Source organism: Brassica napus, chromosome C3 (genome assembly GCF_020379485.1).
Source record: "Brassica napus cultivar Da-Ae chromosome C3, Da-Ae, whole genome shotgun sequence".
Classification (NCBI taxonomy): domain Eukaryota; kingdom Viridiplantae; phylum Streptophyta; class Magnoliopsida; order Brassicales; family Brassicaceae; genus Brassica; species Brassica napus.
Window position 1 is genome coordinate 25,421,131 of NC_063446.1, and position 18,238 is coordinate 25,439,368.

Consider the following 18,238-nt stretch of genomic DNA (forward strand, 5'->3'; position numbering starts at 1 on the left):
AGCTCATCTCATTGGTCTCCTCCGTTGCTCAATTTCTAGTTTACGGTCTTAGTTAAAGTTGTTGTGTTTTGCATCATTTGTTTAGTTTAATATCTGCAAATCTGCTACTAGTTATCTTTTGTAAAGTCCGTCAAAAATCAAAAGTTTGGTATGATAAATTTAACATTTTACTAAAAAAAACAGGTATATAACAATTCATATTTTTATATAAAAAATGCTAAAATAACAAGTGAAGATTAATAGCCCTTTATTAAAAAAAAACAAGTGAAAAAATTGTCAACCTAACTCATTTTTAATCATTCGAGTTAGGGGTTGACGTTCGGATACCCATTCGGGTTCGGTTCGGATCTATTCGGGTTTCGGGGTCAAATATTTCAGTCCCATTCGGATATTTCTAAATTTCGGTTCGGGTTCGGTTTAGATATTTTCGTGTTCGGTTTGAGTTCGGATAACCCATTTAAATTATTTTAAAATTTTTAAAATTCATTATATATTTTAAAATACTCAAATCTATAAAGAAAATAATATATTACATATAAATTTGAATAACACATGTCAAAATACTTAAACTTAACATATAAATTGGTTTGGTTTGAATATTTGGATAGAGAATAAATAAATATTTTAAGTATTTTTGGTATTTTGAGTATACTTTACTATTTAAGACATTTACGTTTGATTATTTGTATATATTTTCAAGTATTTTGGCTAAGTTAAAAGTATCAAATATATTTTGGATATTTTTTAATATACATTAAATCTAAAAAATAATTAATATATAGGTTTATAAATCTATTTCGGATACATTCGGGTACCCGAAATATTACAGTTTAGATCGGGTTCGGTTTCAGTTCTTTAAATACCAAAATTTTAGACCCATTCGGATATTTAATCAATTTCGGTTCGGATTTGGAACTACTTTTTCGGATCGGATTCGATTCGATTTTTCGGATCCGGATTTTTTGTCCAGCCCTAATTCAAGTGATCACTGTATTTTATTATTGTCAAATTTTTATAACAATCAAGATTTTTACTATATATACTACATACGCATAATTTTCGGTCATCAAAAAAAATCATCTGGATTCATTTAAATATTTTTTTCTCTATATATAGTGTTTAGAGATCGTAGAGAATTAAGCGATCAGTATCAACTTCGAACTTTGAAATATTTAGAATATCTTCTATAGTATAGTAATCTCCGTTCTCGAAAGTAAGATGTTTTAGATTTTTTACTTGTTTCACAAACATAGATTTTCTATATGTTTAAAGTATTTTTTTATACTTTTAAGAAACATTAAATGAAAATATTTGAATTGATTAAATTTTATTGGTGAAAAGTTATTGAAAAGTGTATGATAAAGTTAAAAAAAATTAAATTATAAACATTTATTGAATTTTTAATAAGCGTGAACGCTTTAGAAAATTTTACTTTTGGGAGCAGAGGGGGAGTATTATACAAAAATGAATTGCAGTATCCACAGATCCCAAAGTTGCGTCCGTCACTCTACCGGCCCTTCAAAATGTCAGAAACAAGCATGGATTTTTGATAAAAACGAATTTGATACAAATATAACTGCGCTAATTAACATGTGCATGGTTTTTAACATTACTTTTTTTTTTGAAACGTCGCCTTTTTACATTACTTCAAAATAGATTTTTTTTTTTGATCAACATTACTTCAAAATAGATTTTTGCATTTATTAAGGCTTCATTATCTCTGCGTTGTTGCTTTCACAACTTTGGTCACGCAACTGATACATCTTCGACCAAATTAGCACCTGATACTTTTAAACGCTAATTGCATTTTTGGTAACATAATTAGCTGATATAACGAACAATAGTAATGAGTGACATTTTGCAGTTAAACCTGAATTATTTGTATCTTGTTCAACTGAATTCAGTTTGTGGAAGCGCACCGTTATAATTAACCAAATAATAATACTAATCTATGTATGTAATATTGAAAAATATGACAAACGTGTATAATAGCTTACAAAAAATAAATATAAATCTGTATGAAAATAAAAAGAAATAGCATCCAAGGCTTCATAAAGAACTATAGCAGAGTATAAAATTTGTTTCAATTTTTTTTTATCAAAACTTTTGGTTCATTGAATTTCCTTAGCTGGTTGCATAAATGCATTAATTTCATATTTACACGAACATATAAGTCATGAAGCAATACTTCTTTGTTTCCTTGACGCTGGATGATAAAGAAGTCGATCTTGTCGCTTATATATGACATAAATATCCCAATTATTATTAGAAAACTTCGCAATTAAAAAAAACTTGGCAATTGGAATTAAATTTTCATTTATTTCAGAATTTACAACATGGACCCCTCGATACAAAATTAATACGACCTTCCTTGAACATGATTTGTTCTTGAACATCATTTGTTCTTGAATACAAAATTAGTTACTTGAACATCTATCCTTGATTTCTTTCATTAAAAAAAAACGAAATTAATATGCGGTCGCAGAAAATTATCCATCCATTTTATATAAACATATTAAACTTTAAACCTTATACTTGACTATAAAGTTCACAATATTTCCAGTAAAACTGTAAAAAATGTAAATCTTGAACTAAAGGCTCATCTTCGCGGACAATGAGGATAACGTCTCCGCCTTTTCGCCGTGGTCGACGTGTCACTATAAACGGATGTGAAGAAACGGTCAATCTCTTCCGGGTTCGTGATAATCTCACAAGTCGACACTAAGAGCTTCCTCTTACACGATCTGATCATCATAGCCGCCGTAGCCGACGGTTTTGATGGCGGTGGACGAGGTTTTCTTGGCGGGGAAGGTGGAGGATCAAGAACGGATGGAATCTTGTGTTCTTCAGATGTGGGTGTGCTGCAGCTAATGCCATCTTCGTTTTCTTCATCGCCATCGTTTATGTTTCTAGAGGTTTTGGATGGGATTTTAATGGTTGTTGGGATATTGACTTTGGACAGATCTTGTAATAAATCAAGATCCATATCTATAGATGTGTGTGTGTTCTTGTTTGCTGTGGAAGTTTATTTTTGTGGAAAACTTGTTGGAGAAGAGAGGTTGAGAGAGGCTTGTTATATGTGTTTATGTCTTTACATACACGTATACACAACACACATGAAGTTAGAATGTCGCATAGTCGTGTTTGTTTGTATGTACAACTAATCGCATGTGGTTTACCATTTTGATAGGGTTTACATAATTTTATTATGTAACTAATTTTTTTTTCTTAAAGAGTTAAATTATTGAGAGATGAATATGTGGAGAGAAACTCTCTCTAAAAATATCTCAAACGAGAACCCATCTCTTTCTCATCTGGTTTTTTATTAGAACATTTATTGTGCCGTGGCTGCTGAATCTTTGGGCCGTGGGCAGTAAGTTCCGAAGCCATAAAACATAAAATTTGGTTACATACATATGTCTTGTGCCTATTACAACCTATAGACATGGGCATGTGTTCAGATTTAAACACTAGTCCATGCATGGTGCATCATTATATTTTGTGTAAACAATTGGTTGCAACCAGTTCTTGTATTACTAAATTAAATGTCAAATGTGAGAGGTTGTATAAGACAATGTGATCTATATACAGGATGGACCAAGACGTTTTACATGCCGATTTTAATAATGTTTAAATATACGCCCTTACCATGCCATATAACCAATTATTATAGGCTGTAACATGGGTTTACTAGAATCAGTAGAATGCTTGTTGCAAAAGCCGTGTATATAAGTCAAAAAATATATATTTGGATATATCGAGTGCATGTGGTGATGATATAGAGTAGATCTGTGGAAGTGAGTCAGTAGGAACATCCAAATAAAAAAAAGTACAAAACTGGAAAGATCTATATTATCTCTCGCAGGAGATCTCGATCTATATTGCCTTTGCTTTATTTACTTTGTTTTTGTCAACCTTTTGTCTCTTGTTTTTACCATTTTTATTATGCTTGGCTACTCTAAACATTTTTTTTGTCTGCATATAGAGACATTGACACGTTTTCTGGTTTGGCCTAGGTACAAAGGGAGGGTTGGACAAAAATATTAAAGATGTATAATTAGGATAAGCCAATGTTTCTTGTGAGGCTAAGAAACCATACAATCACACAATCAAACAATATGCAGCATTTAGATTCTATCAACTATACCCAATATTGAAGTTTAGGTGGTCCAACTCCGGTTGTTTGATTTGGTCAAACGGGTACCGTGTAAAATCAAATCAAATTAATTTCTTAAGCCGACAATACAGAGAAAAGAAATGTAAAATGAAATCACAGTTTAATGGATTCAAAGTAGATCTTGTTTTAATTGGTTTCAACATATATTTCCTATAAATGGAAAAATTCACCGAACCAAAAGAGGATCAGATATTGAAGACTCATAGATCTATAGTACTTTGGTTAATCGATTAAAAGTTCTACACTCTAAGACAAATATTGTAAGATTCATCATATTAAAATTTCTACAACTAGAGTTGGATGAAAGATTCTCACATATATTTTCAAGGTATGAAACCTTAAAAAAAATTCAAGGTATAAAACACGATGCCCCTACATTACAGGGTGATAACTAATAACAAAGAGTGTACATCGTACGTAGACATACGAATCGTGCCCTACTGCATGTGGTTGACAAAGAAAACAAAACCTAATTGATTAAAATAAGTTTTTATATTCGGTAAATCCATATACTCGATCAAATCCACATCGGATTCCAAAAATATGTCTGTTCTTTTATCGAATGCTTTTGGAAGTTTTAATTATAATAAGTTTATACAGTAAATTTGTACACCAACAAAGAAGAAGACAAATAATCATGTGTCTCATATTAGAACCACATGCAATCAAAAAGTATTAAGTAAATGTACAATGTAGACAAAGAAAGCAAGTGAAACGTAACGTGCATGGCGTCCAGATCATAAACTCATTCCTGTATTCTTTTTGTTATTTACTCTTATACTAATATATTTGGATATTTCGCAATAAAAAATTCAAATACCACAAAATTCCAAGGACTATACCAATAGACAACAAAAGTTAAGGAACATGATTAGGGTATATCATATATAATTGTACTCCTCCCTATCAATTCATAGAGATGAACGAATGTATCGATCATTTAATTCTACAAAATAAAGTTGACACACTTCTCGACCATATTAAGTATCCAACCAACGAATATTTTCGCATGGGTTGCTGATGATAGTAGTCGTTACATTTTACATCATTGTTATACGAGGCCGCCCAAGTCCTAACCGGACCAGCACACCAGCAGCCACATGGACCAAGATTTGTTTATTACTATCAAAAAACAGATTTGGTACTTTCTTAAATCTATTTATAGGAATTTTATTTTTAAAACCCGTCAAGGTCACATACTATTTTGTTAGTGTTTTTTCAAACTCTCGAAAGCTTAACTGGTGAGTTTTATTAGATGTGATGATACCAGAATTAACAACTATAGTCTAGTTAACATAAATCAATCCATCAATCTAACTTTTAATTTTTCTTTGTAATCAAGAAACCACATGGAAAAAGGCAGAAACTAATCCTATAATATATAAAAGATGTGGACGAAAGACTTTAAGTCATGCTATCATCTTAATTGATAATTCCACAATCATTATCACTTTAGCATGAAACATACAGAAAGTCTAGTAGAAAAAATGACTTGGAAGACTCTTGCAAGAGTCAACACGTACTCAAGTCACCCACCTTGAAATGGCCTATGTAACTTCAAGAGAATATGCAGTGATAAAACTGTACGTAGAATTTGACCAAAAAAAAAAAAAAAAAAAAAAAACTGTACGTAGAATCAGTGGCGGAGGTTGAATTATGCTCATGTAATCAAATGATCAAACATAATTTTTTATTGAATAGGTGCAAATAGAATGTTTAGACTTAGATCATGAGGGTCAATCGTACAAACATAATACCAAATTGTGTATCAAATGCAAATTGTATAAGCATAAAAACAAAATTTGTCAAAAATCACATGGGTCAGTTGACCCTCCTCATAACAAGGTGGTTCCGCCACTGCGTAGAATAGAAGGGTAACACAAAACAACTCTCATATATGTTTTCACCCCTGTTCAAAAACGCGCCCGCCTGGCCGTTTACTCGTCCGATTAGATGGTGGTCGGAAGGCTGCCGTGGCGAGGAGGAGCTATGCGGTGGTCCTAGGCGCTGAAACAAAAAACTTTTCAAAAATCGAAATTTCAAGAGCTAAATCAGTGTTTAGGTCATCAATCTACTATATTTAGGTGAAACTCATAAGAATCGGTTGTAAAAACCTATGAAATCGCGAGAAAAAAAATGAAGAACAAAAGATTTGAGATCTGGAAAAATGATGCAAAACGCATCTTTGCCTACTCGAACTCGTGCCCCTATACAGAATGACTGGGACACGGACCACTAGACTGTGTTATCTAAACGTGTAATCTTCACATACCTAATATATGAACCTAAAACTAGGCGCTGAGTACACCCCGCTTAAACCCCGATTTTTTGGTAACTCCTTAGGTCTATGGTTACCGCCCGACTAACGCCTAGCGTAGTTCCGAACATGGGTTTTCACCAACAAAAACTTTCATATTTGTATTTATATATTTATGGAAATAAATAGCTCCTGGGTTTCGATTAGGCTCTTTTTATCATCTCAGGCCCAATCGAGAGTAGTCCAGGCCTCGAGGAGGAAGAAGAAGCCGACGAGAGGAGAGATAGATATTAAGGTGGAAAACCCGTTGGATTTATGATTATGAGAACAACTAATATAACAAACATCCTAGTTTGAGAGCATAGCTGCAAGTTTATAGAGAACTTGTGATGTGTTTGGCTATAATCAGGCCTGGCTATAATAATAGTTGGTCCCATAGATATTCAAAAATCTTTCTCTATGCGATACAGTAAGTAACTCCATTACACAAGATTCACAACCTGCTATTAAAAATCTAAGAGCTAAGATCTTTGATGCAATATAAGATTTTCCTAACCAAAATATCTGATATTGACCAGTTTCAAAAGTAAAGTTTCATTTTTCTTCACCTTTAGGGATCTTTCACGATTGCATTGCTACCTGAGCTTGTTGAAAATGTTGCAAAATTAAAATTTTCAACAAAATAAAATGTTCCATCAACTCAGGCCACAGTTTTTTAGGCTAAAATATACTTCAATGCTAATGGTGGGGTCAGTCTACTAGACAATGATGTTCGTTTTTTCAATACTCATAATATTTTTCTCATAATCTATAATGTTTCGTAAACATCATTAGCAGTATATTCATATTCTAATGGGGTTTGAGATAAATATTCTAAAGTATTATATAATGTTATTGAATAGTAAAATCATTTTGAGCTAGCTAACTACAAATTAAAGCATGTGCCCACCACACTACCACAGAACTTAAAAATAGCCCCTCGAGAGCGCGAGCAGTTAAGTAGGTGAGAGTCGCTCACTGTACACAGCTCTTCCCGCACATGTGTATTTTTAGGTTCAGACAACTAACCAATCCACGCCGGCCACGTAAGGTTTTATATCATTAGTGCACCAACTCTCATTGTGTCTGAAGAGTAACCATCAATTTTGTATTCTGTACCACAAACCGGTCAGGTTCTTCGGTATTATTCACTCCGTTTCATAATACTTGATGTTTTGTAATAATACACAAAAATTAAGAAAATGTATAGATTACATTTCCCTAGAAAAATATTTTAAAGATATAATTTTAAAATCAGTTAAACAATTATAAAAAAGACTGTAAAATCTAATTGGTTCAACAGTTTCCAATAAAGTTAAAGTTAACCTTAAAATCTCAAAAGTTTCTTAAAATCTCAAAACGTCATGTAAATTGAAACAAAACAAACTTTCTAAAACATCATCTATATTGAAACGGAGGGAGTATTAGATATTAATCTCACGCGCCTTGTAGCAGCAAACATCTGACACGTTCATCGATCTGACTGTTGGTAATACTCAGTCGCTCTCGAGTGTAAGTGTCTCGTGCCATGCACATGACTGCGCACATTAGTTTTGACCATTGCTCTTATTTATTTAACCACCACTAAAAATACCAAAGCTTTCTCAGTCTCTCTCTCTCTATCTGAAACGATGACGACGTCGTTTCGCTCTCCGGCGGGCGCCGCCACTGTGTTTTCCACCGATCAGAAGATCCTGGTCGGGAGTCTCCACGCTCTTAGGTCCTCTCGTAATGTTTTCCTTGGAAGAAACGTGTTTGGTGGTGTCCACTCGTTGCCTCCATCGTCGTCATCTTCTTCCTCAATCCAAGCCGTATCAACGGTAAAAAATTGTTACCTTTACCTAATTTAGCTCTATCTTTCCAAAGCTTCCTGCTTTGATTGAAAAAAAAAAGTTCATTTCTCTGATTTGTTACAATTGTGTTGCAATCAAACATGTATAGGTTCTGTAATAGATTGATGCTGTTTTTGTGTAATGATGTGATCGATAGGTGTTTGGTTTTTGTGCTGAGATGAAAGTTTTGTTATATTAGTATTTTCTTAATTCAAGAAGTTCTTGCTAAATCTTCTCTTTGGCAGAAGCTGAGATTCGAACATTGCACCTCTAATTTTAAGGAAGAAAGCTTTACCACTAGAGCTAGTAGCTCGGTGTTTCTTTTCTTTCCTTCTTTCTCTGATGTTGTTCTGTGATATTTAATTCTACAGCCAGCGAAGCCCACCAAGAGGAGCAAAGTCGAGATCATCAAAGAGAATAGCAACTTCATCAGGTACCCTCTCAACGAGGAGCTACTAACAGAATCCCCAAACGTCAACGAATCCGCCGTCCAGCTCATCAAGTTCCACGGAAGCTACCAACAGTACAACCGAGAAGAACGCGGCGGAAGATCCTACTCCTTCATGCTCCGCACCAAGAACCCAAGCGGCAAAGTCCCAAACCAGCTCTACCTAACCATGGACGACTTAGCAGACGAGTTCGGCATCGGCACGCTCCGTCTGACCACCAGACAAACCTTCCAGCTTCACGGCGTCCTGAAGCACAATCTCAAGACCGTTATGAGCTCCATCATCAAAAACATGGGGAGCACGCTCGGCGCGTGCGGTGATCTGAACAGAAACGTTCTTGCTCCGGCTGCGCCTTACGCGAAGAAAGACTATCTCTTCGCGCAGGAGACGGCTGATAACATCGCGGCGCTTCTAAGTCCTCAGTCAGGGTTTTACTATGACATGTGGGTTGATGGTGAGCAGTTTATGACGGCTGAGGCGCCTGAGGTTGTGGAAGCTAGGAATGATAACTCTCATGGGACTAACTTTGTGGATTCTCCTGAGCCTATTTATGGAACTCAGTTCCTGCCGAGGAAGTTCAAGATCGCTGTGACTGTGCCTACTGATAACTCTGTTGATCTTCTCACCAATGACATTGGCGTTGTTGTCGTTTCTGATGAAAATGGGGAGCCTCAGGGTTTCAATATATATGTAAGTCTATGCATCTGATTTAGCATTTCCAATAGGCATGTGGATATAAACCGGGAACTGTAAAACCGAATTGAATCCAAGACTGAACCGAAGTTCACAAATAATCGAATAGTTCCTATATTTCTGGAACCGAAAAACCGGAACTGAACTGAGAACCAATGGGTTCTACAATACAATTTAGATACCTTAAAATATTAATTATATTTAATTTTAAAATTTACCAAATATTTTTAGATAGATCTTATAAACCAAAATCTCCAAATATTTTTTTATCTGAAATATTTAAATTATTCGAACTATCCTAAAGAACCAAATTACCCAAATAGTTTTATTCAAAATATTTAAATTTATCCAAATTACCCGATATTTAATCTGAAAAACTGAAAAAAATCTGAATTTTAATCCAAAATTAATTGAAAAGCCGGAAACGAAGTGGAACCAAAATTTTATACATTTATTACCCGAACCGAAAACCACAAGAACCGAGCCGAAATTGAATTGAATTTCATACATAACCAAATGGTTCCTATACCTTCAGAACCTAAAACCGAAAAATTGAACTGAAATCCAAACGCCCAAGCCAAATCTCCATTGTGGTTAAAATTGCTTATAAGTTTTTTTCTTCTTTCTTTCAGGTTGGTGGAGGTATGGGAAGAACACACAGAATGGAGTCTACATTTGCCCGCATTGCAGAACCATTAGGCTACGTACCCAAGGAGGACATCTTGTACGCCGTAAAGGCCATTGTTGTCACACAACGTGAACACGGTAGAAGAGACGACCGCAAATACAGTAGAATGAAGTATCTGCTCAGCTCATGGGGAATAGAAAAGTTTAGAGACGTGGTTGAGCAATACTACGGTAAAAAGTTTGAGCCTCCCCGTGACTTGCCAGAGTGGGAGTTCAAAAGCTATTTGGGATGGCATGAGCAGGGAGATGGTGCTTGGTTCTGTGGCCTTCACGTAGACAGTGGACGCGTTGGTGGTAACATGAAGAAGACGCTGAGGGAAGTCATTGAGAAGTATAGACTTGACGTGCGTATCACGCCTAATCAGAACATTGTGTTGTGTGATATCAAGAGCGAGTGGAAGCGTTCCATTACTACTGTGCTTGCTCAGGCTGGCTTATTGGTAAGCGGTTTGTTTTCTTTCTATACAGTCTTTGGTGTTTTGAAAGTTAAGTTGATAAAGAGTGTGTTTGATTTTGACCAGCAACCAGAGTTTGTAGACCCTCTCAACCAAACTGCCATGGCTTGTCCAGCTTTTCCTTTGTGCCCTCTGGCTATAACTGAGGCAGAGCGTGGGATTCCTAGTATTCTAAAGCGAGTGCGAGCAATGTTTGAGAAGGTATGATATTCTCATGGATATTTCTAAAAAGATAACTCCTCTCATGTGCAATATATTTCTTTCTTCTATCAGGTTGGTCTCGAGTATGATGAATCGGTTGTGGTGAGAGTAACTGGTTGCCCTAATGGATGTGCTAGACCATATATGGCTGAAGTAGGTCTAGTTGGGGATGGTCCAAACAGCTACCAGGTAATTACAGCTTCCATCAATGAGTTGGAACCCAAGAATAATACTCCCTCTGTTTTTAACAAGTGTTAATTTGACATTTTTCACAGATTAAGATTGTGATTGAAATATATTTAAGTTATTAATTACATCTATTAGACCCATAGTATTTGAGATATAAAAAATTATTTATAAAATCAATACAGTTTAGAATTAATTTTTAGCTGAAAGTAGGTATAATCTTCGTTCAAATTCTATGTGTAACAAAAAAAATGTTAGAATGACACTTATTATAAACAGAGAGAGTAAAAAAAATCTCATTGGAAGTTCTGTGTTGCAGGTTTGGTTAGGAGGGACACCGAACCAGACACAGATAGCGAGGGCGTTCATGGACAAGGTGAAGATTCAAGACTTAGAGAAGGTCTTTGAGCCATTGTTTTACAACTGGAAACTTGGGAGACAAGCAAAGGAATCATTTGGAGAATTCACAACCCGCATGGTAAGACTTTCCTAAACGACTCTTCTTAGAAAGCGTAGAAGATGTGATTTAACTAATACAATATTTTTTCAGGGATTTGAGAAACTCAAGGAGCTGATAAGTACATACGAAGGATCTCCACAGTAAAAACAAGAAGGAACTTTTGTCCTTTGGAATTACACAAAACAAAGGATGCATTCTCTTGTCGTGGTGTTACTCTTCGGTGACATCTGACAAATAAAGATTATGTACTTGATCGTACTCTTCTGTACTTTTTTTTAATTGAGTTGAGACCACAAATAAGCACTTGGCTCGTTCCTTTCTGGGTATGTTTGATTGTTGTATGGACAAAGTAATTATTTCCTTTAGGGAATGGTAATGTATTTGCTATTTGCTCAAAAGATAAGCAACTATGGTCTTGGAGAAATTATAATGTTGTTATAACGAGGAAGAATATGTGTTATGTGATAAGCCCATGGTTGAGCTTACCTGAATCAAACAGAAAAGAAAGGAGGAGTGTCGAAGATTTATAGAAGAGAGAGTGAGAGAAGAAGGAGAAGAACACTGAAATAATTCCAAAAAAAATATGGGATGACTGCGTAAAAGCTAAAACCCTCTGTACATATATAAACCCTTTTTAATCCCACCTAGACTACACACCTCTTTACAAAACCACCCAAGAATATAAATTATCTTCACATTATCCCCCAATCTTTTCTTACTGCTCAGTTCTCCCTCTCTAATTAATTTTTTAATTAGTTTTTATTCTTATAAAACGCAATTTGCGATTGCCCACCCACACAATCTGAAAATTTTGACCTGACACTTTGATATCTTTTCTGCAATTTTTTTTTTCTGAACTTAGTTCTTTCAATGGGATCAAGAGAATTATCAATGGTGATCAAACAATGGTTCATCGCTGTATATTGTACTCATTATTTTTTATATTTTTACTTATATTTTATATATTTTTACTTATATTTTTATATAATTTTATTAAATTTTAAATATAAAAATATTTTGTATTTATTTGCTAATAATAATATTCGTAAAAACATTAATATTGTTTATAGAAAATTTATTAATAAATATATCATACCCGTTCGTACTATATGCTTTAAATGATGAATTGAATGGTTTATCCTTTGGTACGAACCTGATCATAAACAATATATATGGCAATGATAATCTTGGACAGATAAATATATCATGTGATCGGTTGTATGATAAATTGACCAAAAATATACGGAACACAGGTGACGATGAATGTATGGCATCCTCTAATGAGAACGAGTTTAGTCTGGGTCAAATTTAGCTCATAGCAGGATCTTACAACAACATTGACATCAAAAGTATTGAAGCCAACTAAAATCTACAAAACACTTCTAACTTTTCAATTCAATAAAAAATATATGTATATAAATGACTAAATAACTATAATTTAATTATTTTACTCCAGAGTTATCCGGGGATATATCGTGACCATCAACCAAGGTTGTTCATATATTGGAAGGTACATATGTGATACAATTCATTTCACTTTCTATTTGATATTTTTCAATTCTAAGTATCAATCCCTACAATCATAGTAACAATAATCTTTGTTTCATAAATGATATATAATGCTGATTAGTAGTTGTGATTTGTGAATGAAATGATTTTAGAAACAAGCTAATACTGTATTTTTAAACGCAGTATTAGTCGAATCAAAATATTGAGTATCACCATTAACTAGGTAGTTATATGTCACATGTCGGATTCTTATATCATAATATTACCACCATTAACTAGGTACATGTTGGTTACAGAAAACAGAGTATATAACAATATACAGCGATGAACCATTGTTTGATCACTATTGACAGTTCTCTTGATGCCATTGAAGGAAGTAAGTTCAGAAACTTTCTCGAAAAAAAAAGAAATTTTTTCCAGGAAAAATATAGCAAAGTGTCGGGTCAAAATTTTCAGATTGCAATTTTAAATTGCGTTTTAGAAGAATAAACGCCAATTCGAAAATTTAATTAGAGAGGGGGAACTGAGCAGTCAGAAAAAGATTGGGGGGAAAATTAAAAATTAGTGTTAGACTCTCTCTGACACTACTCCCAATGCAACCTGTGTGGAATGTGCCTGGTCGCACTTCCGGTGTGAATCTTTCGGCGTTTGCTCCTGGTGAACCCCCTCCTGGCCTCCCCCCCGACCCTCCTGACCCATCCCCTCCTCTTTCCCCTGCAGAATTCCCGTCCCTCACTGATTCTACCTCTATAACTGCTCTTGCTGGTGCTTCTCGAAAGGGACAACGTAAGATGCTGATGAACCCCACCGTTACTGCGGCCTCTACTGAGAACCTGCAACCAACAACTACCTCTACTGGTGCCTTTGAAATGGAAACAGAGCAAGGAAACCTAACCTTATCTTCTTCTGTCACTGTTGCAGAAAATAGATCTGGGACTGCTACAGTCAAAACCCTTCCCACAGAAACTACTCTTCAACAACACTACCAGATACTCCCGTCTAAATCCTCCTCACCTACTCAAACCAACAAAGCGGCCTCCTCCATCCAGACCAACCCTGTTTCCAGCCAAAGTGATACCCAACCCCAGGCTCCCTTACTTATCAACCAAAATCTCCCTCCATCTTCCACCCCTCCCGTTACTGAGAACTCTCAAAACCCTACCCAAACTCTGATTGAAAAGCTCAGGGCCTCAGCAGACAAGCCTTTGAAGCGTCTTGCGCCTGTTGCGGTTTCTCCAACTGGAAGGCCTCGAGTAGTAATACCTGATGCTGTATTCAAAAAAGGAGCAGATATTCACAAAGACTTCATTATCTGCTACTTCAATGGGAAGTCCCCACCCTTCAATCAGATACAAAGTGTATTTAATTACATGTGGGGAAAAGGTAAAAGACTAGAGATCCACAATAACCCACTGAATCGATCAGTTATTGTGCGTATTCAGAGCGATTACCTCAGGCAAAAGATACTGGAAAAGAACATCTGGTACGTGGGGGACTCTATGTTACATACCGCCCAGTGGAACTCCACCCATTCCATGTCAACCCCCCCTCTGAAAGCCATCCAGATATGGGCCCACATCTCAGGAGTTCCTCTTGATCTCCGTCATGATGAAGGACTAAGCTTGGTGGCTGGAATGGTAGGTGAACCAAAAGACACTGATGAGTTCACAAGGAACTTGGTTAGCTTAACAGTTTGTCACGTCAAAGTGGAAGTGGATTTGACTGTACCATTACCTAAGGTGGTCGAGTTTGAAAGGGAAAACGGTGAAGTTGTGGAACTTTCTGTCCACTACCCGTGGGTTCCTCCTACTTGCTCGCATTGTCACGAGCTCGGTCACATCATCCGTAACTGTCTCACTTACTTCCCTGCTCCCCCTGACAAAGAAAAAGCCCCTTCTAATGAGCAACCTGCTACTCAAAAATCTAAAGACTTCCCACAAACGCCCCGCTCAAAGCCTTCCCAAAAAACTCCACAAAATAACCAAAAAACCAACCAAAATACTAAAATACCCAATTCATCTTTTACCCCTTCAAAGGATTCTAGAAAACTTCAAAAAAAATACCAACCTGTTGTTAAGGATCTCCTTTTAGGCTCCGTCGCCTTAACTCCGGATGATCTCTCTTCCTCATCCACTTCCCTTGTTCCAAAACTTCCTTCTCTCCCTTCCAATCCCCTAGTAAACTCCAACCCCTTTTCCACACCTACCCAAACATCTAGACCATCGCTTAAACGCTCCAGATCCTCCCCTACCCTCTCTCCTCCTTCCACCACCACTTCAAACCCCTTCACGGAATCTGTTTTAAACCCCTTCCCGTTAACCTCTAACCAATTTGCCCCCTTACTCCTAAGCCATTCGCTCAATCCCTTACTCCCTAACCCTCCTCTTAACCCCTCTCTTGATCTAAACTTTTCAAAAACACTTTCTTCTTGTGATTCTAAAGGACCTCGGCATGAGGATCCTCCTTCTCCCTCCCAATGAGCGTAAAGCTCTTTTTTTGGAATGTTCGAGGTCTAAATGACCCGAGCAAACATCCGCCTTTTGTAAATTGGATTAGTAGTCAAAACCCTTTATTTGGTGCCCTATTAGAAACCCATATTAAAGAACCCTTCTTAAACCCTATCTTATCTAAAATCTGCCATGGCTGGAAGTACCTATCAAACCATCAATCAGACCCTGATGGGCGCATTGTACTTATTTGGAAATACCCTCTAGATGTTCAGATTCTAGTTCAGTCTAGACAGTGCATCACATGTGTCCTATCTATTCCTAACCAGGCTCCTATCTACTACTCCGCTATCTATGCCTCCAACCAAAGCGACGAGAGGGTGGAATTGTGGAATGAACTCCTCAATACTCATTCCACGCTTGATCTCAAAAACAGAAACTGGGTGGTGGGAGGTGACCTGAACCAAATCCTATCCCCCATTGAGCACTCAAGCCCAGATGTAAACTTCACAGATAACCTCATGTACCAACTCCAGGATTGTTTACTACAAGCGGGGTTATTTGACTTGAGGTATCTGGGTCCTTGTCATACATGGACGAACAACCAACCGGAGAGTCCTAAAGCAAAAAAACTAGATAGACTGCTCGTTAACAACATCACTATTGACTCCTATCCCCATGCTGTAGCCTCGTTCCTAGTCCAAGAAATGTCTGACCACACACCCTGTCTCCTAAACCTTGCCCTTTTCCTCCCCAGAGCCGGAACCTTCCCTTATAAATTCCAAAACTATCTCACCAAACACTCGGGGTTTGCTCAGGTGATAAACGATGCTTGGATTCATGCTGGAAGCGCTTCGCAATCATTAACACAGCTGTGTTGGAAGCTGAAACAAATAAAGAGTGATTTAAAGAGGATTAACAAAGAAAATTATTCAAAGATTCAAGAGAGAGTTGTGGAAACTCACAGTTTGCTAAAAAATGTGCAGGTACATGCGCTGAATGATCCGAGTCCAGACACTTATCAATCGGAAAGAGAACTTCACCAAAAGTGGAACTTCCTGAGGGAGATTGAGGAGTTATTCTTCAGACAGAAGTCTAGAATAAATTGGCTAAAGGAAGGTGATCTAAATACAGTTTACTTCTTTAGAATTTGCCAGGTCAGGGCGAGCTACAATGCCATACGTGCATTTCTCACACCCTCCGGAACCTGGTTGACTGATCCCTTGGAGATGAGCAGCCTCGCTGTATCACACTTCTGCTCTGTACTAGGACCTACATTTGTGAGTCCTGTCGCTCCTTCTCCGTCAGAGTGGTTCCAAACGCTCCTAGACTTCTCAATCTCTCCTGTACAAGCCTCGCGGATGCTGCTAATCCCAACTGGTGATGAAATAAGGTCAATGATATTCAAGCTCAACCCGAACAAGGCACCGGGACCAGATGGTCTAACCTCAGGATTCTTCAAGGCCGCTTGGAACACCATAGGAGATGAGGTGATCACGTCCATCACTCACTTCTTCTACACTGGTTTCCTACCTTCTTCATCAAATGCCACGATCCTCACTCTAGTCCCGAAGTTCCCTGGTGCATCGAAAATCACAGAGTTCAGACCAATCTCATGTTTGAACACAGTCTACAAAGTCATCTCCAGATTGCTGGTAAAGAGACTAAAGCCCATTCTGCCTAAACTCATTCTGCCTAGTCAAACGGCTTTTGTCAAAGGAAGACTTCTACTGGAAAATACTATTCTTGCGAGCGACCTAATAAATGGATATCATAAAAACAAAGGCTCGAAGAAGATTGCCATCAAGGTAGATATAGCTAAGGCATTTGATACTCTGTCGTGGGAGTTTCTTTTCTCATGTCTCCAAGGATTGGGGGTTCCGAACCAGATGCTTCACTGGCTACATTCCTGTATCTGCACAACGAGTTTTATGGTGGGTTATAACGGTACAGTCAATGGGTAATTTAAGGGAACCAGAGGCCTTAGACAGGGAGATCCGTTGTCCCCATATCTTTTTGTCATAGTTATGAACTGCCTGTCTCATATGCTTAATGCAGCTGCAACTAACTCTAAACTCAGATACCACACTAATTGCAAGAAGGTAAAGCTGACACACCTGTCTTTTGCTGACGATCTCCTAATCTTTATTGAGGGAAACATAGAATCGGTCCAGTGTGTGCTGCAAGTGCTGAGGGAGTTTGAAAATCGATCTGGATTGGCTGTAAGTATGCAAAAAACGAGTTTTTTTGCTTCAAGAATGACAGAAGAGGAGATCAATACCATTCAAGCGTCAACAGGGATGGCGTGTGGAAGCTTACCCTTCAGATACCTGGGAGTCTCTATGAATTCGAGGAAGCTGTCCTTAGCGAGCTGTGAGCCACTACTCCATCAAATCAAGACCCGATTCTCCTCCTGGTCAACAAAAACTTTGTCATTCTCGGGTAGACTAATGCTTATAAAAACGGTGATCGCGGGAATTACCACTTTCTGGTGTTCTTCGTTTGTGATTCCAAAATCTTGCGTTGTAAAGATCAACTCAATGTGTAGTGCCTTTCTGTGGAAAGGGAACCACGATGCAGATAACACAGCGAGGGTAGCTTGGGCTACGGTCGTAAAACCGAAGGAAGAAGGTGGATTAGGTGTTAAAGATCTCCTAACCTGGAACAAAGCTTGTTGTCTGCGACTGATCTGGCTACTATTCTTTAGACCTGACTCTGTGTGGGTTTCCTGGTTCAAAGAAGTCATATTAAAAGTGTCCGTAAGCAATTTTTGGACCACAAACCCCTCCCAAAAATTCTCCTGGCTAGCAAACAAACTCCTCAAGTTAAGAAGTGTCGCTTACCCT

At 37.1% G+C, this 18,238-nt stretch overlaps 2 protein-coding genes across 2 annotated transcripts; one reads left to right on the plus strand and one right to left on the minus strand.

Annotated features, from left to right (window-relative positions):
• Positions 1 to 2,474: 2,474 nt before the first annotated feature.
• On the minus strand, positions 2,475 to 3,132 carry LOC106385667 (cyclin-dependent protein kinase inhibitor SMR1-like). The gene has a single exon (XM_013825575.3). The coding sequence runs from the start codon at positions 2,984 to 2,986 to the stop codon at positions 2,600 to 2,602; it is 387 nt and encodes a 128-aa protein (XP_013681029.1). The 5' UTR covers positions 2,987 to 3,132; the 3' UTR covers positions 2,475 to 2,599.
• Positions 3,133 to 8,036: 4,904 nt separating this feature from the next.
• Positions 8,037 to 11,823, plus strand: LOC106389083 (assimilatory sulfite reductase (ferredoxin), chloroplastic). The gene is made up of 7 exons (XM_013829275.3): positions 8,037 to 8,293; positions 8,677 to 9,444; positions 10,080 to 10,574; positions 10,656 to 10,790; positions 10,863 to 10,979; positions 11,296 to 11,454; positions 11,527 to 11,823. Exons 1-7 carry the CDS (start codon positions 8,105 to 8,107, stop codon positions 11,578 to 11,580), a joined length of 1,917 nt encoding a protein of 638 aa, XP_013684729.1. The 5' UTR covers positions 8,037 to 8,104; the 3' UTR covers positions 11,581 to 11,823.
• The last annotated feature ends 6,415 nt before the right edge of the window (positions 11,824 to 18,238 follow it).